The sequence below is a fragment of the Gorilla gorilla genome, chromosome 12 (assembly GCF_029281585.2).
Source record: "Gorilla gorilla gorilla isolate KB3781 chromosome 12, NHGRI_mGorGor1-v2.1_pri, whole genome shotgun sequence".
Classification (NCBI taxonomy): Eukaryota; Metazoa; Chordata; class Mammalia; order Primates; family Hominidae; genus Gorilla; species Gorilla gorilla.
The window spans coordinates 92,727,191-92,747,699 of record NC_073236.2 but is presented as its reverse complement, the minus strand read 5'-3'; the positions used below and the strand labels follow the sequence as shown (position 1 = coordinate 92,747,699).

General features: G+C 52.6%; 1 protein-coding gene across 5 annotated transcripts in view; it reads left to right on the top strand.

Moving 5' to 3' along the window:
- Positions 1 to 20,509, top strand: part of TTC7A (tetratricopeptide repeat domain 7A) — a 160,447-nt gene that overhangs the window by 74,578 nt on the left and 65,360 nt on the right. For all 5 annotated transcript variants that reach the window (XM_055377834.2, XM_055377835.2, XM_004029181.5 and 2 more), the window contains 5 exons: positions 3,257 to 3,335; positions 4,162 to 4,319; positions 4,937 to 5,000; positions 15,629 to 15,766; positions 16,348 to 16,431. In XM_055377834.2, the coding sequence (XP_055233809.1) occupies positions 3,257 to 3,335; positions 4,162 to 4,319; positions 4,937 to 5,000; positions 15,629 to 15,766; positions 16,348 to 16,431 (523 nt within the window). The remainder of the gene's footprint in view (positions 1 to 3,256; positions 3,336 to 4,161; positions 4,320 to 4,936; positions 5,001 to 15,628; positions 15,767 to 16,347; positions 16,432 to 20,509) is intronic.

Genomic DNA, 20,509 nt, shown 5'->3' with positions numbered 1-20,509 from the left:
TCTGTCCTTTTACTTAGTTAGCTGCAGTCTGTCTTTTTCCTGTCTTCTGGTGGTGGCTGGTGCTGGGCTGTCCCCTTAGCTGGCCTGGCCTGTGGCCTGCTCTCCAGCTCTGGGTTATTTCCTGAGACAGAGGCCTCAGTGGAACCGAAGGAGCTTCTTGTGGGGGGCCCGGGCCTGTCCTTGGGCCTGGCTTATCTACCAGGAATCCTGTTCTTCTGTCCTCTGTGGGGCAGAGGGCTGGTAGGCGGAAGGTGGTCACAAAGCCGAAGGGTCCCTGCAGGCACTTGTGTCCTCTCCCCTACTCATGAGCTCCCAAACTTCCAAACTTTAACATAAGTCACAACATAAGTCATATGATCTTCAAGACCCAAATTAGAAGGAGAAAGGAAGAGAATATTTAATGAACCTCTGCCACATGCCTGAGTGTGCTTGGGGCCACATGTATGTCATCTTCCTAACAGGACTATGAGGAAATGAAAAGAGACTAGGACTTAGGGAGGCTGCCTCACTTTCCCAAGATTACAGACTTAGGGACTGGCTGCAAAACTGGGGTTACTGTGTCAGATTGTCCCTTCTGAAGCCCGACTTCTTGAACTAGGAGAACTAGAAGACCCCCGGGCATCCCCTAAACCAGTGGTTCTCGACTTGAGTGTCCATCAGAACCCCCCTGGTGATCTGATAAAGCCCAGATTTCTGGGCCCCACCCCAAAGGTTGTTTGGTTGGTTTGTTTTGAGATAGGGTCTTGCTCTGTTGCCCAGGTTAGAGTGCAGTGGTGCGATCTCAGCTCACTGCAACCTCAGCCTCCCAGGTTCAAGCAATTCTCCTGCCTCAGCTTCCCGAATAGCTGGGACTACAGGCACGGGCGCCACCACAGCCTAGTTAATTTTTGTAGTTTTAGTAGAGATGGGATTTTACCATGTTGGCCAGGCTGGTCTTGAACTACTGACCTCAAGTGATCCTCCAGCCTCGCCCTCCCAAAGTGCTGGGATTATAGGCATGAGCCACCACACGTGGCCCACCCCAGAGTTCTTAATTCAGCAGGTCTGGGTGGGGGTCTCAGAATTTGCATTTCTAACAAGTCCCTGGGATACGGGTGCTGCTAGTCCAAGTACTACATTTTGAGGCACTCTTGTCTAAATTATCATTTCTGGCCAGGCGTGGTGGTGGCTCATGCCTGTAATCCCGGCACTTTGAGAGGCTGAAGTGGGAGGATCACTTTAGTCCAGGAGTTCGAGACCAGGCTGGGCAACATAGCAAGACCTCATCTCTGCAAATAAATGAAATAAATTATCATTTCTTAGAGTGTGGGACAAGTACTTCTAGTGACACACAATGTGGTTTTAAGTGATGTGCACACTAGCTTTTAAAAAATACTTCTGTTATTACTAAGGGAAGGTGAGTTATTTACTCACCTTAAAAGAAGAAGGAAGATATAAGGAAAAGTATGAAATAAATAATAATACTGGTGATAGTATTATTAGGACTAATAGTGGTAAACATGGTGAATGAGGTATGCAGTCTACAGAAGTCTGGGAGACACTGAGCTAAGTGAAGTCTTCATTTTACAGACCTCACCCAGACTTGATGGTCTCTAAGGGGGCTGAGGTTCCCTGTCCTGCTTGCCACTCCCAGGTCTTCAGAGCACTTGGCAGGTTAGGGAAGGTCATCGTAACTCTGATCCTACCCCAGGAGTCTCCATTCTCAACTCTGAAGACAAGGGTCCGTCTTGCTTGCATGCCCTGAGGCCAGAGATTTCCAGAAGGCAAGGGACTTGATCTGCAAATGTGTCCTTTCATGGCTCCCAGGCCCCAAAGCCCCCAGGAGCCTGTTTTGTGCATGAAATTGAAGAAGGGGCTTATGTAACTTTCTTGGCTGCCAGCTTTGGCTCTTCACCGTCTGTGATCTTAATTTTTCTGAATTCGCCAGCCCAGCAGCCTCTGCTTTCCCTTGTGTGGTGTGATCCGGGGAACCCCCTGAGTGGATGAGCAGGGCAGCCCTTACACTTTCCTGAGCATGTGCTACGTGGCAGGAGCTGCTGGGCGGAGCTTTAGAAACATGGGAGCGATGCGCCTGGCCTTCAGGTGGCCACAGTGTGCGAGGGTCAGACCTGCAGGTAGAAAACGACCTTGAGTGGTTTTACTTGCTTCAGAAGAGGAATTAACAGGCAGGGCAGCATGGGGAGGGGTCTGGGGAGGCTTCATGGAGGAGGTTACATTGGAACTTGCTTTTGAAGGATGAAGTGGGGAAAGGCCATGTAAGGGAGTGGAAGAAGCCAGTGCCGAGACTTGATATAGGGGACTGCGGTCATTCAGAAAGGACTTGCTTGAGTGCTGGGGGCTGAGGTGGGAGAAAGGTGAGGGGCAGGCCCCACAGCCTCAGGAAGCTATGCTGAGGGCTTATTCTGTGAGCCCTGGGGCCACTGTAGGGCTGGACTTGAGAGGATCCAGGTGACCTTCCTGCATCCACTAGATCCCCGAGGCGCAGTGGGAGCAGTTTTCCACATTGTGGGCCACAGCCTGTTAGTGGGAATGCAAGATCTATTTAGTGGGCTGCAGCCAGCATGTTACAAAATGGGGGTAGAGGTAGAAGGAAAATGGAAAACCTCAGTGTTGATTGCACATAGGAGAGATGGGTATTTTGTCGAGAAACTTCGGTTTTATGTCAGGGAAGTGTATGTGGGTAATGGGTTGCCATGTAAGATGTATTTGTCACTATGGCTCACACTTTTAAAAGCTTGAAAACTATTTCAAGGCACAGAAGGCTGACTGGAAGTGGTGAGACTGGCTGGTGTGGTCATCAAGGCCCAAGGTGAGGCAGGCCAGCCTGGGGCCATGGTACTAGGGACAGAGAGGGGAGGATGGAATCCAGCATCGACCAGATACAGCAAGTGAAGCTGGAGAATTTGAGACTGACTGAGGTCAGAAAGTCTGACACCAGCCCAAGGCTCTTAGGCCAAGGTCACACCTTGTTTGAGATACTCAATCTTGGTACCCCTTTGGTGGTAAACCGGAAGCCCAAGTTGCTGGGGGGAAAGAGGGAAAGGGACTAGGGGAAAAGGGATCCTCCCTCCTTTTTGTTGATGTCCTGGGCCTCTAAAGTCCTGGTGTTACAACTCTAACTTTTCACTCCAGTTATCGAATGTGTTCAAATAAAACTCCAGCAGTCAGCTGCTCCTGGGGTCTGCTGGTGTGCTGAGAGCATCCTTCTTTGCGAGCTAGGCTGTTAACAACTCTACTTCTGCCGTCCTCCCACCAGGAACATCGTGAAGGGCATGAGAGAGCTCCGGGAGGTGCTGCGGACTGTGGAGACCAAAGCAACTCAGAACTTCAAAGTGGTAATGTGGGGTGCTGGCAGTGCTGGCTTATTCAGGAGTCAGCTTTGGTGGGAGACAACAGAAGTCCTTGCAGGGAGCCTGTGAGGCAGGGGTGGCAGTAGGTCTCCTGCCTGCTTGTGGCAGAGGTTGGTAATCAATCTCAGCATCCTTTCCCACGCAGCCAGGGAGGTGCAGCCTCCTTCCCCCCGCGGCATTGCAGATAGTCCCTCATGTTAAATCAGATTTCAGATCTACTGCCAGCGCTTCCCTGGGCAAACTGTGTTGACAAACTTGCTACCACCACTAGCAAGGTGCTATGCGAACTTTTAGGGATTTGTTTATGATCCTAGTAAACAACATTGACCCTGCTTGCCTGCCCCAACACAGGCCTGCCCTCCTAGTCCTTAGTTTGTCCAAACTAGAGAGCCACAGCTGCTTCTCATGCTATAATTCTCCATGGAGTATCAGAAAGGCACCTGAGAGAGAGAGCTGCCCATGCCTGTGGCATTATGCTCTTCCCAAAACTGCAAGGGCCTGCTGAATACTCAGAGTGGGGCTGGGCTCCAAGGGGTCAGGAGAGGGAGGAAATGCTCCTCTTGTCTAGGAGAGGAGAGAAGAGAAAAGATGAGGTAGGAGCCGTCTGAGGCCAGCAGAGGGGTGGGAGCCCCAGTGTTGGAGGGACTGAAGGAGCAAGGGGGCTCCTTGGCAGTGGGGTTGGGGGGTTTACCCAAAGGGCCGCACATTGCAAGCGGGGCAGATTTAGCTGGGATGGGCAGAGGGCGTTCTAGGTCATGCTGGGGTAGAGCTGACAACTGTGCCTGGGTCCGAGTGCTTCCCTCTCTGCCAGATGGCGGCCAAGCACCTGGCGGGGGTCCTGCTGCACTCCCTGAGTGAGGAGTGCTACTGGAGCCCCCTGTCCCACCCTCTGCCTGAGTTCATGGGCAAGGAGGAGAGTTCTTTCGCCACTCAGGCCCTGCGGAAACCTCACCTCTATGAAGGAGACAAGTAAGTTCTGCCTGCCCTGCTGCACCTTGCCAGTCTCACGTCTCACGCAGGGTTCTGTCCCCACTGGTGGCTTCCTCTTTGCCCCATGCTCTCCTCCAGTCTCCACTCAGCACACTGCCAGCCTCCTCAGTCTCAGCAGGAGCCAGATCAACTAGAGAAGGCAGGTGTTGGGGTCCAGGTTGTGGAGATAATCCTGTAAGGCACTCGGAGACCAAAGAAATCATTTGGAGGTTACCTGTCTTCCCAGTAGTCTTGTCTGATACACCTCTCTCTCGCTTGTGCCATTCATCGAAGGTGCGGTCTGTAGCCAACCAGCAGAGCGTAGTTCTGGCTTCTCCCTGCTCCTTGCCCCAGCCATTCCCTGCAGTGCTGGTGCTGGGAGGAATGTTTCCTCCCTGGGAGAATCCGTACTATTCCAGCCCAGCAGCCACCACCCACCACAGCCTTTCAGATCCATAACTCTGGGGCATATGGTATCCGGTGCCCATGAATTATGCAGGAAGAGGTCACCTTACCGGGCTGGTGCTGACTCTGGGGCAGAAGGCTGGCATGGTGGGTCAGTGGTGCTGTCTGGTGAGGTGTGTGCTCTAGCCAGGCCTGTCATTTGTGTTTTTCAGCCTCTACTGCCCCAAGGACAACATCGAGGAAGCCCTCCTGCTCCTCCTCATCAGCGAATCCATGGTAAGCTCCAGGATGTCCTTCAGGGGCCTCTGGCCCTCTGACCCTGTGGGGAAGGGCTGTGCGGCCCAGGTACACCCGTGACCTAGCCAAATTCTGTCTCCCAGGGATACTCCTAAAGTAGATGCATCTTGGCCCTGGCCCCCCATACAGCAAGTCTTGCTCATTAGGTTTGGAATTGGCTGTAGAAGGCTTCATTTGGAGGCCTGCATTCTGCCCCCAAATAAGTAGAGACTGAGTGCCTAAGGCCCCACCCACCTCTTTTGGGATTAAAAAGATGATCATCAACAAGGCCACAGTAAAATGTTACATAGCTGTGTGTTGGGTGCTGTGACAGATATGAGAACATGGCAGGTAGGGAATGGAAGGAATGTGTACTTTGGAGTCAGAAAGCATGGAATCAGGTTCCAGTTCTGCGTGTTAGTTGAGGGCTGGGGCACATCACTTATTTTCTCTGAGCCTCCGTTTTCTCCCCTGTAATATAACAATACTCACAAAGGTAAGCGTGCCTATGGAAGGAGTTCATTTATTCACGCAACAGCTATTTATTGAGCATCTACTTTGTGCCAGACCCTGCTCTAGACACCAGAGATGCCGCAGCAAACAAAACGGAGAAAAGTCCTTTCCCTCGTGGAGCTTACATTCTAGTAAAGGGAAGCAGGCAGTAAATTAATCAAAAACTACAATATGCAGGATGTCCACGCGTGAATGCTATGGGAAAAGAACGCAGAGGAGAAGACAAATCGTGCTAGACAAAGCACACATGAAGTTGGCTGTTTAGACTTTTCTACAGGACCCATTGCTCATGTCCTGGGCAGGAAGATGAGGCAAACACACGCATGTGGATGCACGCACACACTCATGCTTGCACACATATGGTGGCCATGGTACCAAGGAATGTTTGCCCAGGGCTAAGCACTTTGGATGCTCAGCAAGGGAGAGTGCACTGTGGCTGTGTGGTTGAGGAGGTGGTAAGATGAAGGATGGACTGGACTGGTCCAAAGGGAGCACAGGAAGAGTGGGGCAGGAGCATCAGAAGCCAAGCACACAGGAGTCATCTACATGGTCAGGTCCAAGTACTCCGACCAAGGGGCCCATCAGAGCTGGTGAGCTGGGAACCACCAGGTTGAGAAATAGGTTTTTAAAAAAACGATGCATCTGAGAGCAGTGTATGGATATGGAGGTTAAGAAACCAAGATCCCATGAGCTGGATCCCTGAACAGCCAGAAGTGAATGTTCCCTTGTATGCCTGGGACCATGCGATGCCAGGGCTTGCTTAGATAGCGTTGGTAATCAGATTGCCTCTGGTGCCTCAGGCCTCCCAGCAAACAGGAGCAGGCGCTGGCCTGTGGGGCAGAGGGATTGCATCCTGCCTCAGCTGGGTCTGGTCCATGTTGGATCTGAGAGTTTCTGTGTAGGGTGTGGATATTTGGATGGGAGTGCCAGCTGGCCAGGGTGTTGCCCTAAAATGTTTGCCTGTGAGGTGGGTAAGTGGTTGCCCAGGGGAGGGGCCATCTCGCTGGTTAGCAGCTGTGGAGATAGAGGGACCATGTGCCACATCTGATTTTCATGGGAGAACAGTGTGCTTTTTACTTTTTAAAATGGGCCCTTACTCTGACCACAGACTGAATCCTAGTTTTGAAATATGGAACCCCAGATGCAGACCAGTATTCCCATCCCCTCTTCGCCATTTCACCACGTTCACCCTCCAGTGAGACTGCCCTGGAATCATCTGTCTGGAAACACAGGGTTTTTTTTGTGGTGGTGGTGGTTGTTTTTTGAGACAGAGTCTCCCTTTATCGTTCAGACTGGAGTGCAGTGGTGCGATCCTGGCTCACTGCAACCTCTGTCTCCCAGGTTAAAGCGATTTTTCTGTCTCAGCTTTCCGAGTGGCTTGGATTACAGGTGCGCGCCACCATACCTGGCTGATTTTTGTATTTTTAGTAGAGATGGGGTTTCACCATGTTGACCAGGCTGGTCACGAACTCTTGACCTCAGGTGATCCACCTGCCTCAGCCTCCCAAAGTGCTAGGATTACAGGCATGAGCCACTGTGCCTGGCCTAAACACCGGTTATTTTGTGGCCTTTGTGTACTGAGGCTTCCAGTGCAATTTACAGGTAGGTGGTGAAAGGCTGGAAACGGGGTCATCTGTTAGATCCTTTCTCAGCTAGGGAGGTTCCAAGCTGATTAGGTGAGCATTATGTTGAGTCATATGAAATTGCCAATTTTCAATTGTTTATGACCTGCAAAAACAACAGTTTCATATAGTTCAGTCTAATACTGTATGTTCCCATCTTACAGATGACAAAAGTGAGGTCCAGGACAGGTATGGCTGTTGGTCAAGGTCATATACTAATAAGCCTTGAAGCCATGACTCGAACATGTCCTTCTCCCTCAGCAGTTTCCAAGCCCCAGGACGCAGGGCTCCTGGACTTCCATCCTGGTACTTCCCTTGCCCACTGCTCTAATCCTTGGTCTTAAGTGTAAAAGGCCAAGGAGGTGACTTTGGGGATCAGAGGGCTTTGTAAAAGGGACAAGCCTGTCAGGGTGAGGATGGTCATAATTTTTCTCCTGGTAGGAGTGAGGCTGAGCTCTGTCTTCCCAAGTCATTTTCTGTAGCCTCTGCTTGATCTGAGTCCTCAGGACAGAGTTCAGATGCCTTTCAGTTAAGGCTGTCCACCCACCCCCAAACCCTCCAAGTGGAGAATGGCCTTTTACAGAAACATGGCCCATGCTTGGAGCCAGGTGGGTTTTCCTGAGTATGTGATCTCCTCCAAGCAGCTCTTTCCCTTTTGTAAGACAGTGTGGCTGGCAGCCTGCCTCAGAGACTAGGGGTTATGGGGTGGGTGAGTCTGGGTTGGCTGGCCAGGTGGTGTCCTGGGAGATTCCCTGTGGCATAGGAAACAGAGGCACTGCCCAGACGCTGTTTGCACTGAGGCTGGGAGGAGGCACCTCTTGTGGGGTTGGCTGGTTTGTTTCCCCTTACACACACCCAGCCTGTTAGACATTCAGAAACTTGAGGGATTTGGGGGAGAGTATTGGCAATGAACTTAGTTTTAGTGTTTCATCTGCAGTGACCTTTCCCCCGGCTGCTGGATCTGGCCTCTGTGGCTGGGAATGGTTTCTCTAAGTGGCCAGACCTGCCTTTTCTCCTGCCTTTGTTTTAAATTCTCCTTCCCTCCAATCTAATTCTTGATCAGTGAGAGGACTAGGGTATGGGTTCCACTCTACCAACCTCCCAAGCTCCTGCCCTGATACCTCTCAGCTGAACCCCAAGGCTCCATGTACCTGCAGGGTTTTCCTCATCCCGCTTTGATGTTGGCTGAGTTTGGCTGCAAATGATGGGCTTGGGGAGAAACCTCTAGAACAGCAGCTGGTGACCTTGGCTGCTACTTAGGTTCTCCTAATACCTGCAGAATGCATTATGCTGCAGTGAAAGCTTTTTCTGCAGAGCCAACCCAGGAGGCATCATCATCATTGCTTCCACCTCCAGGACATCCAGAGCAGCTGCTGCAGGAAACGGTGTTTGCAGGCTTCCTTGTTTTGTGGTTTGGAACTCAGAGGAGTGGCTGTGTGGTGTGCGGCTGCTACCTTGGATATGGTTTTTATTACAAGCTGACTGTGCGATCAGAATGAATGAGGGAGACCTTGTCTTTCAAGAGGTAAATAGAAACGTTACTAATGCTTTCACAGGAATGCAAGGAGGATATAAGATATAACTGATTGAAGATGATTTGTGTTTTGGACCTAGTTTTGGGTCTTCGGAGCCAAAATGGCATTTAAAAATCCACGTACTTATCATTGATTCATTCATATATCTATCACCCACCCACTTTACCATTTATCCTTCTGGCCATCTACCCTCCCATCATTTCTGCATCCGCCCGTCCTCCTACCCACCATTCATTTGTCCACTTATTAATCCATTCATCCACCATCCATCCATCCACCCTTTCATCCATCCATCTACCCACCATTCATCTATCGACCTATTCATCCACCTATCATTCATCCATCCACCCATCATTCCATCCATCCCCCATTCATCCATCCAGCCACCTACCAACCCTGCATCCACCTACCCATTCATCCATTCATCTGTCTATCCACCCACCATGTATCCATCCATTCATTCTCTTATCTATCCATCCACCTACCATCCATCCATCTAATCTTATTCAAGGAGCTACAGCATGCGGGACCATGCTCAGCAATGTAAAGACAATGATTAACAGTTCAATCATAGTTCCTGTCCCAAATGGACTCCCATCTACTGCAGTTTGTACCCAGGGATGTGGAGGAAATCCTGGTCCCCAAATCAGAAGGAATGACCCCAGCCTGCTGAACCTCAAATGTATATTCTTGTTTTTGAAAGAACCGTGTATCAAACCAGCCTGATTTTCTGAGACAGATGGGGAACTAGGAGATACAGGAATCTTTCTTATTTCTGAAATACTGATCTGGGGCATAAAAATATGTGCTAAAGTAAACTGAACCCTTGGATCCCTGTTTCATTCAGCTGGCGAACAAGTTGCTGCTCTTAGAAATGGAAAGGGTACAGAGCCCTGGTGTTGAGAGAGTGGGGTGGATAGGTAAGTCTCTGGGTCCTGGGACTCTGCAGATTAACAGACTTTGTGCCATGCCCAATGCTGGGCATCTGGCTGTTTGAATCTTGAATTTACCATTCACAATCTGTGTGGCCTGGGTGAGCTTCTTACCACCCTGAGCCTCGGTTTTCTCATCTGTAAAATGGAGCTAATAAGATCTTTCTTGTATGACTTTGGTGGATTAAATAAGAAAATGAATGTGAAGGTGCCTGGTACATTTTGGTTGTTCAATATGTCCTGATAAATGTCCTCATTTTGTCCTGATAGATACTTGATTCTGACTTAGTCATTTTTGAAAATGTTCAGGTCTGATTGGGAGATAAACTGGATTAAGGATGCCATTCAGTTAAAAAAAAAAAAAAAAAAAAAGGTGCTTCCTGGGCTTGATTCCATTAGGGATTCAGCAGATGAGCACAGATTGTTTCAGCTTTTGGGATCTGGTTTGTTCTAACAGAAGGCCCTGCTCTGCTGAAGGCTGAAGCGGTGAAGGGTCTGATAACACTGCCAGCTTAGAGCCCTTGGTTCAGTGGAGGTTGGAGAGTCTCTCTCTCTAACCGGCAGAAAGAGCTGTTTTTTCTGCTGCAGGAACCTGACACAGCAGGAGCTCAGAGGCTGGAGTGGGCCTGGCCTGGGTCGCTGGGTGGATGGGACATGTCACAGAGCATGTTATTTCTTGGCTCTGTGGACTGGCAGCTCGAGAGCCAGTGGTAATTATGTCTGCTGGTGGGGACGACAGCACAGGGGGAGCATGACAGTGTCCTCCAGGGAGGGGGCAGGTGCTGGGTACAGATGCTGCCAGGAGACTTGTTTCCGGGGTAATTTTGCGGGGGCTGAGGGTGGCAGCAACAGGCCCTGAGCCTTGTTCCTTGGCCAATGGAGAGCCTGTTTTTGAGAATGCGGTTGATCAGGGCCTTGGACTTGTTGCCCAGGGAGCATGTTCTTTGCAGAGAAGCAGCACCCAGGGCCTGATGGGAGAAGCCTGGCCTTGTGTTTTGCTTCAGTTCTTTTATAAGCAGAGCCAGCCCAGGGTCTCTTATGGCATGGATGAGGCTATTGGGCACTTCCTCAGAGGTACCTGGAGGCACAGAAGGAGCCAGGAGTGAAGTCAGAATGTCTAGGCTCTAATTTAGGTCCCAACCCCTTGTCTTGTATGCATTGGAAAGCTTACCTGGCCTCCCTTAGTCTTCTCATCTGTAAAATAGGCTGAGAGTACACAGAAGATTATTGTGAGCATTGTGAGATGCTGTACAGAACGTGCTCCACATGGTAGTTTCCTTTCCTTCTCTTAGACTGGAGCCCTGTTTATGTCCAGGGTTAGAGAGGAGAAACAGGGCTGGGCAGAAGGAAAGGTTAGTGCTGCCTGTGGCCCTGCAGCCACCAAAGGATCAGGACTAGTCTTGTATCTTACTAGGTTGGAAAAAGCTGTCAGAGGAGCCCCCAGGCAGCTAGAGCTCAGGCAAGCAGCAGCAGTCCCAGACTGGCCGACTGAGGGAATGGGGGGTGGTTCAGCCTCAGCTCCCTGGGACCTTACGCAAGGTAGTTCATCTTCTGGGGCTCAGTGTCCTCATCTGCAGAGGGTGGGGGGTGGTCAGTGGTTTCATCCCTGCCCAGGGTTACTGTGAGGCCAGATGAGACCGTGGACGTGACAGTTCAACTTCTAAAGGAGTAATGCGGGCCGGGAGCAGTGGCTCACGCCTGTAATCCCAGCACTTTGGGAGGCCGAGGCGGGCGGATCACTTGCCATGCCATGGTCAGGGGTTCAAGACCAACCTAGCCAACATGGTGAAGCCCCGTCTCTACTAGAAATACAAAAAAATTAGCCAGGCATGGTGGTGGGTGCCTGTAATCCCAACTACTTGGGAGGCTGAGGCAGGAAAATTGCTTGAACCCAGGAGGCGGAGGTTGCAGTGAGCCGAGACCACACCACTGCTCTCCAACCTGGGCAACAAGAGCGAGACTCTGTCTCAAAAAAAAAAAAAGAGTAATGCATGTCACACGCATAGGGCTGGCTATTTGACCAAGAGTAGTCCCTGCCTTGGGTTTCTCACGGGCCAGCCTGCCTGAGGCCTTTCCCTAAGGTCCCATGTTTGCTTCATGGATACTTGGTCAAAGACCAGAAATGTGTTATGCTAGCAGTGCTGAGCTGTTGGGTGATGGGTGTATGGGGACTAGCGTTGTTTCTTTGGCTTCTCCTCTTCTGACCAGCCAGAAGGCTTGCAGTGAATGTTCTTTAATTGAGGAGGGGCTACCCTAGGAGAACAGCCGGAAGGACAAAGGCTAGGAGCAGGACAACTACACAAGCCCTAGGTTTAAATCCTGGGATTAAATGCATGGATTAAACGGAGCAGTGCATCCCCAGTGCTGGGCAGCCCTGGGGTGGGTGTGGGGGTTATGGCAGTGTACACTAGGCAGGGAGAAACCAGAGAAGAACATTCTGCCATTATTCTAAGAACAGTGAGGAAGAGACGGTGAGAAGATTTAGTGTTCATGTTTTACTTTAAGGGTCACAAGTGCATTCACATCTGTTACTGCATTTGATCTAGAGAATTTTCTATGAAAGAAAGCAGGATTCTGAGGCCACTTCAATGGTGGAAGGGAAAGAATGTGGCTGGGACTAGGTCAGAGCTACTCCCAGAGCATGGGGGTACACCATGTGGCCTGAGGGCAGTGAGCCAGGGAGGAGGGAGCAGGACAGCTGGGGGTGCTGGGAAGGAACTGATGCTCCCATAGTGTCTGAGGCCCTGGCCTCAGAGGCTGGCCCTGGCCCCTGAGCTGCACATGAATTCTATTCTGCTGTGGCTTACCCACCAGCCTCCACGCCTGCCTTTTCTCTGTCCCATTTCCCCCTACCCCTCCCTGTTGCCATGGTTACACACACAGGCACTGCCCAGCAACCACCAGGAATATTTCACTTCGGCCCTGCCCCAAAGCCATAGTAACCACTCAGCCCGCTTCTGCTTCTGGCTGGGGAATCACAGCCCTCTCTTGCACAGGCCCCAGTTCGCACCAGTCCCTAGGACCCCCAGGGAGCCTTCCTGGCTGCCTGCCTATTGAGGGCCTATCACCAGCCTGAGGATTTGTGCTGCTGCTGCTGCCGCTGCTGCTAGTATGCTCCTCTCTTCTGTTCCTATTCTTCTGACCTAATTAACGCCCAGTTCTGAAAATCCACCCCTCCCTCTGCCAGACACAAATTCAGACACTGTTCTCTTAAAGGTCAAGGTCTAGGGTGGACAGGGGGAGGTTTCCACTCCAGGCCCAGAATCTTTCTCTCCTGAGTGTCACACCCTGTGAAGGCAGGTTAAGTCAAGTTCTGTGTGTGAGGCTGTGCCTGGGGCCAGGAGTCTAGCCATGAGCAAGAACTGGTGAACCAGATGGGGGCATGTGGGCTGAGGCATGGGCTGGGTTGGGGGAGGACAGGAGAGGCCTGACCTCTCCTGGTGAGATGAGTTAGGGATGGTGCTGTAAGAAGGTGGTCCTGAATGGGGTTGTGAGGAGGTAGAAGGTGTCCAGGTTGATAGAGGGAACTGCAGCATGACCGAAGATGGGCCATGGTGACTGTAGGGACCAGCAAGGGGTTCCATGTCACTGGAGAGAAGCCTGCCAGTTAGGCTGCCCCAGAAAGGAGTTTAGACTTTATCCCGATGGCCATAGTGATGGCTCGCAGCCCACTATCCCCTGAACAAGATTGGTCTGCACGGACAGGCAGGAGGGTCCCCAGACCCTGGATGTGCCCAGCCAAGCTTCTTCCCACCCCTGCAGACTGCCTGGCTCCACCCGCTCCCATCATAACCTCTTGCTCCCACCAGAATTCCAGGTCAGCCTCCACTCGGGGATGTGCATCCTATAATGCTGCTCCTTCCTGTTCTCCCCATGGGCAGGGCCTCTGTGCCCCCGTCCTCTCACTCCCGAGCCACTCTTGCCTGTTGGAGGCCGCCCTTGTGGGTCCCCACCCTGGGTGGCCAGAGCTGGGGAGCTGCTGGAGGTGGCGGAGTGGGGCGGTACATCGCCGGGGACAGAAGGAGGGCTGTATTCCTGGTTGGCTCAGGGGACTAGCTCCTGCCAACCCTCTCCCTAGAATTTCTTCTCTCTTCCTGTTGGTGGCTGTGTGGGTGGACTTCACTGGGAAGGAGGGGGATTTCTTGGCACCTTCTTTCTCCGCTCCTCTCCTTCAACCCTTTGGAGCTCCTAAGCAGCTCCTGTTCCACAGGCTGACTCCAGAGCTCAGCCTTGCCGGGATTTCCGGGCATCCCGGCACCCTCTCCTGGGCCATCTAAGTCCATGGGGACATGGGCAGCACTCACCAACTGTGGCAATGGGGCAGCCATCAGAACCCCTGGCCACCAGTCTCTCAGTGACTGAACTGTCCCCCAGGGTGAGTCACTTCCTTGGGTCTTGGAGGTGTTTTGGCTTCCAGAGGCTTCTGGGAGGACACCCTCCAGCCCGGCACTGCAAGGCGCACCCAGAGCCTGTGGTCTGGAGGCCTCAGGGGCTTGGGCTTCTGCCTCCAGCGCCTCACCTGGAGGAGGGGAGAGCAGTGGGAAGCTGAGAGGCCCACTTGCTGCGTAGGAGGGATGGGGTAGCTCTGACGAGGGAGATCTGGGTTTTTAGGGCTGGCAGCTCCTTTTTATTCTGTTAGGAAGGCTGAGTCCTTGGTCTTGAGGTCCTGTGTATGGAAGCAGAGGAGGGCAAGTACTATTGTACAGAAGGAGGCTCAGACAGAGGGAGGGAGATGCAGGAGAGAGCCCCATTTGGCAGAGGGGAATGGGCAGGAGAAGGGAGGATGCTGGGGGCAGCCCCCAGCAGCATCTGCCCAGAACACAGCTCTGCCCAGGTCCCGCACAGCCCTTGGAGTGGGGGTGGATATGTTACCATTTCTGGCCCTAGAGTGTCCTCTGCCTAAGTCCCTGCCCTGTGGCTGCTTGGAGGCCCCCATGACTCCTGCAGCTGAGGAGTTTCTCCCTTTCCACCCTTTTGCCCCCAGCCTGCGTGTTGCCACCAGGGTATAGAGGTGGGCAGAGGGGTGGGACTACCTGCACATACCAAAGAACACAAGAGTCCCACATCCTTGATGGGGAGCTTCTGGCTTGGTGATGAGGAGCTCCCCTCTTGGAATTAGACAGAATTTCCCGCTCATACAGCACATTTCCCTCTCCTACCCCCACCCCCAGCAGCCATCTGGCAACTCTGTGAGCTACTGAAATCCTCGGTGCTGGACGCCAAGAGCAGAGTTCTTGAGTGTGGGGAAGCTCTGCTCTCCCTGGGGAGGGACGGAGGAGAGTTTCCATGGTTGGAAGGAGCCAGGAGAGGGTCTGGGCTGGACACAGAGAGGAAGGGCGGGGGGGCTCTGGGAATGTCATTGTCAAAGCTACTTGAGAGGCTGAAGAGGAAGATAAGAGGGCACTGGGGGCCACAGCCCAACCTCCCCACCAAGAGTCAAGCAGCAGAGCCACCTACCCGATCCAGGCACTTTCACATCTTAGCCAAAACTCTTGCTGTAATTGTGAGAATTGCAAACACACCAGGGACTGTTCCATAAAACGACTGGCCTGTGCTCCTCAAAAATGCCAGTGTCATGAGAGAGAAAGGTGGAGGGCCGCTTCCAGATACAAGGAGATTAAAGAGATATGGCACCTGAATACAAGGTATGATCCTGGACTGGATCCTGGACAATAATAGTTAATATAGAGAGAGGAACATTGAGGAAGGGCTTTCGGTTATGAGACTATTCTTGCAACTTTTCTGTAGGCTTGAAATTTTGTAGAATAACAAATTGAATACCAGAAGCTTGACCCCTCAGAACTGCTCCCTCACCTAAACTGGGCTAAGGGTGGAGGATTTTCTGTCTTGGAGAGGGCCTTTGTGGAGATAGGAAAAGGCCATTTCTGGGAGTGTGGCCATCTTTCTGGCTTGGGGCAGTGGCAAAAAGGTGATAGCGGCTGGGCCAGCAAGGTGGGGGCCCTGTGAAGACAGACACCTGCTTATCTACTCTCCTCACTCTTTCCCAAACAATGTCCCACCCACAGGCAACTCGAGATGTGGTGCTGAGCCGGGTGCCGGAGCAGGAGGAGGACCGGACAGTGAGCTTGCAGAATGCCGCAGCCATCTATGACCTCCTGAGCATCACGCTGGGCAGAAGGGGACAGTACGTCATGCTCTCAGAGGTACGGCCGGCCATGCAGCCCACCCCACTCTCCGGAGTCAGGTGGTCTGTAAAGGAAATCAGACAGAGCCATTTGTCCCTTCTCCACCTGTCATTCCCCTGCCAGGCTGCTCTGCCGCTTTGACCTCGGCAAGTTGTACGAGTCTCAGCTTCCTCATTGGTGAAATATGGGTAGTTAGAGAACCCACCTGACAAGGTTGTTGGGGAGAGTGCGTGTGAAAGGCTGAGAACAGTGCCATGCACAGTAATAATAAATGTTCGCTGCTATTTTTATTACATGTCTACGTTTTGAAAGCACTTTCACGAATCTTATTCCATTTGCTCTTTGCCATCACCCTGTGAGATCGTTCACATGTTAAGGAGGTGAACTGAGGGCCTGAGAGGGTGAGAGACTTGAGTAGGGTCACACAGCATGCCAGGGGCAGGAACTGGGTTTCGGCAGGGTGTCTCCCAGGAGCCAAGTGCAGGCCTCCTGCAGCCTCCCAAAAGCGGTGACTTGGGCAGTAACTACCTTGGAAGGGTGCGGATGGCTGGGGTGGGAGAACCCCTGGTGGGTAAGTGCTGACTATCTCCCCTCCCCAGTGCCTGGAGCGAGCCATGAAGTTTGCGTTTGGAGAATTTCACCTTTGGTACCAGGTGGCCCTCTCCATGGTGGCTTGTGGGAAGGTAAGGCCCAGGGGGCGCTAGGGGTTGCACACTCACCCTCGGGGGCTCTGCTGAGATGGACAGAGGGGCTTTTCTGGCCAGGGAAGAGGGTGGGGATTATCCTGCCGCTGGTTTGAACCTCTGGGAGAGTGAGGGGCGTGGGGTGGGCCACACAGACACCTTGTGTGAATTCCTGTCCACATGCGAGCTATGAGTGTGCCGGTGTGCAGGTGTGAGTCTGTGGATGCTTTTCTCTGAGCGTGCATACATGCATGGGAGCACTGTATCCTCTGTGCTGAAGAGCTAATAATGTGACTGCATGTGGTGGATATGAGGTGCATCCAGGTGAGTGAACATTGTTCCACGTGGGCTGTAGTTCTCATCCTGTCCACTGAGCATAGCATCAGGAAATGGCCTGCTTGTGGACTGGAGACTTGCCTCGGAGGGGAAGCTTAAAGGGCAGAGAAGAGCAGCAGCACCCACAAGGGAGTTGGGAGGGAGTACTGCATGATGCATGGGGCTGGGAGCACCTGCGTGGGGACAGGGCCTGGCGGGACGCTGCCCGGAGCAAGGAGCACCGGGCATGAGTTCACTCTCTATCCACCCAGCTCCGGTGCCATCACCCCTGCTTTTTGCTCCGATCAGAATTATACTTACATAAGCCTCTATTTTAAGCAGTGACATGAAAGGAAAACCTTTCTGGAGCTGAGTTCTGAGGGTGTTGGGGCTGGGGATGCTATGAATGCAGGAAATAAGGTGGCATGAGCTTGCAGATTGTTCCAGGAGCTGTAAATATCCAGAGCCCTTTCATGGGGCTGAGGGAATTCCTCGCCCCCCTGGCCCATCTGTGCCACGTTCCATTTCTGGCCCTGCAGCCGTCTCTGAGGAGGGCCCTCCTGGCTTGCCAGTGCCTCCTCCACGCATCAAGGGCGTGCCAGCCAGCTCGGGGCCTCGGCAGCCGAGGCAGGCCAGGCCCTGGCAGGGAGGGGGAAGAGGAGCAGGTGCTGCAGCCTGAGTGGGGGGAGAGGCTTGCTGGGGAGCCTTCCCTGCCCCCATCTGCTGGGCATGTGTCTTTCCAAACCTCTCTCCTCTCCCCCATCACATCGGACACCTCACAGAGCATCTTGAAGTCACAGCATGATCTCCTTGGCTCTGTGCTCAGCAGGGTTTTGTCAAGGCTCAGGGAGAATTCAGAACACAGGGCAAGGCCCTGGCCCTCCAAGGGTTAGGGAGTGAGAGAAACCCTCCTACAGAACTGCAGGCAAAGGAGACAATGTGGGCAACGGTGAAGGGGCTGGAAAAGACGAGCTGGCCGTGGGGATGGGGACAGGAAGGTGTTGAAGGCACCGGTCAGCCTGGGGTAGTAGGGACAGGGCCAGGAGGAGGTGGGGCTGGAGCTTCCATGGAGCCTGTGCAGACAGCTCACAGTGGCATGGGCAGGTTCTTCCTACCTCCGGGAAACACAGAAAACCCGTCTAATCTTGGGACAGTGTGTACAGGTGGGAGAGGCCTAGGGCCAGAGCAGTGGTTCGCACCCTTCTGTGGGTCCTGGACTCCTTTCAGGAGGTAAGGGAAGCTGAGGACTCCTGCTCAGAAAAATTCACTGCACGTGCAAGTTAGCTTTAAATCCGAGAGAGGCTCCTAGAAGCTCTCCAGGCTCAGTCAAAGGTGTCGTGATAGCCTGGGAGGTAAGGAGTCTTCTGCCTCTGACTAGCTGGACTCAGAGAGATCCAGACACAGCCTGGCACCATCCCAGCATCCAGCATCCCAGCTGGTTTCGCGACTTGGCTCCTTCACAGACCAGCAAGGTGGCCCCGGGAGTGGGCTTGCATCAGGGAGTTAAGATTGGCCAGTTGCTCATGCATGAGGCTCCATGGGCTGGAGACACTGTGTGTTCGGTGCAGCAGGAGATTGTTCTGGAAAGCATTCTCCACCCCGCTTGGGAACCCTGCCCACCAAATCAGTCTGCCTGATTGTCCCAGGCAGCCCTCAAGAGTGGCCAGACCTTGCCTTTGCTGAAAGCCTAAGGTGGAATCAAGGGCCTGTATCTGTGATTATGCCCGAAAGGCCTTCCAGAAGGTGAGTCTGGGTAGTTGAACCTGCAGGAATAATGGATGAGTTCTGTGACATGATTTAGGTCGTTCCTTCTCTTGCTCTCTGTGCGGCAATTGCATTGGCTGTGTTGCTAGGTAACCAGCATGACAAAAAAAAAAAAAAAAAAAAAGCTGCTGCTCCGGCTGCTGAGTCCTCAGATGGCTCCTTAAATAGCAGCGTCTTTTGGTGTACGTGGGGGTGGGGTGGAAGGGGGTGGAATGCAGAGGGTCAGGGTTAGAGAACCCTGTATGGCAAGGATCCAGAGTTCAGCAGCCATGAGAAGGAGGTCGAGGAGAAGCCTGAGGCTTGCTGGGGTGTGGATGGAGGGGCCTTGGGGAGGGACTTGGAGTGGTGTTCCCAGGGCAGGGCCTCAGGAGGAGGTAGATAGCCTGACAGTGCCTTCAAGCCCCTCAGGCACCCTGACACCCGCCCACACTGGGCACCCTGTGGAGTCTCCCAGCCTGCAGGAGCCGGTCACCTGCTAACACCCTCTTGTGCTTGGCCTCCTACCCTCTGGTTTCCAGAGAGAGCCATGGGGGTGGTGGCCTTTTTTGTCTCTCCTACCCTTTCTGTGGGGTCCTTTGAGGAAAGAGCCATGACCTCATCCCCTTTCCTGAGTGACCGCACAACCCCTAGCCCAGTACTGGGTGAGAGCACACCCTCGGCAAAGACACCCGCAATTAACCTAATAAGTCTGAGCCAAAGCCCAGGGAAATCTATCACGTCTGGGTTGAGAAAAGCTCTTCCTTAGATGGCGGGGAAAAGGGGAGGCCAGCTGGAGGGAGGCGGGGTGTCCAGGGTGGACATAGACCATTCGGATCCTAGCTGTGCACCTGCCAGTTGCTCATACCCTGCTGTAGACAGGCGAGCCTTCCAGAGCCTCCGTTTCCTTCTGTACCTCCAGAGTTGCTGGGGGGATATGAGAACTAATTAATGGGGGGTTGCTTGGCCCACAGTAGGGCCCAGTACATGGGAATTGTCATAGTTACACACAGGTACCTGTAAACCTGGAGGTCACACAGGTACAGGGGTGTACACACTGGGAGGATTACTGCTGAGTTTCCTAGAAAAGGTTCCAGCCCAGAAAGAGAGAGTCTGTGTGTGGTTTTTTTTTTTTTTTTTGGTGGTGGCGGGGGACAGGGGAGGGGGCGCGCAGGGAAACAGGCCTCCTTTCTGTCCAAGGTGCTCATCATACAGGCAGTGTAGAGTAGTGGTTAGAGCCAGGCTACGTTCAAACCTCAGCTCAGCCATTCATAGGCTGTGTGGCTTTGAACAAGTTACCTAACTTCTCCGCATTTCAGTTTTCCCATCTGTAAAGTAGAGTCGGAGTATCTGCATCATAAGATTGCTGTAAAAATTAAATCACTTGGTATTTAAAATGCACTTAGAACAGGGGTCTCCAGACTCTTTTCTGTAAAGGGTCAGATAGTAGACGTTGTTGACTCTGCAGGCCCAACAGTTTTTTGCAACTATTCCACTCTGCTACTGTATCAGGAAAACAGCCATATACAGTATGTAAATGAATGCACATGGCTGTGTTCCAGTAAAACTTTATTTACAAAAATAGGCAGAGGGCCAGATTTGGCCTGTGAACTGTTTTGCCAACCCCAGACTTAGGACAATGCCTGCACATCCCAAGATCTGGATAAGTGTTTGCTGTTGCTGTTCTTCTCATTACGGTTATTGGTAACATTCGTGTCTGGCTGTGGCTGCCCTGCTCCCCTCAGCTCTCCTTCACACTTGGCCATCCTTAGCAGGTCCAGTCTGAGTCCCTGAAGCCTGGGGGAATCCTCAGATTACTGTCTGGAGGTTCTCTCCGGCTCTGCCAGTTTAGAACATCTCCCCTTCCTCTCTGCCAGCCTTTATACGACCCCCAACCCCGCCATTGGCCATGCCTCCAGAGTCCTTATTTATTTATTTATTTATTTGTTTGTTTGAGACACAGTCTCACTGTGTCACCCAGGCTGGAGTGTGGTGGCACAATCTCAGCTCACTGCAACTTCCA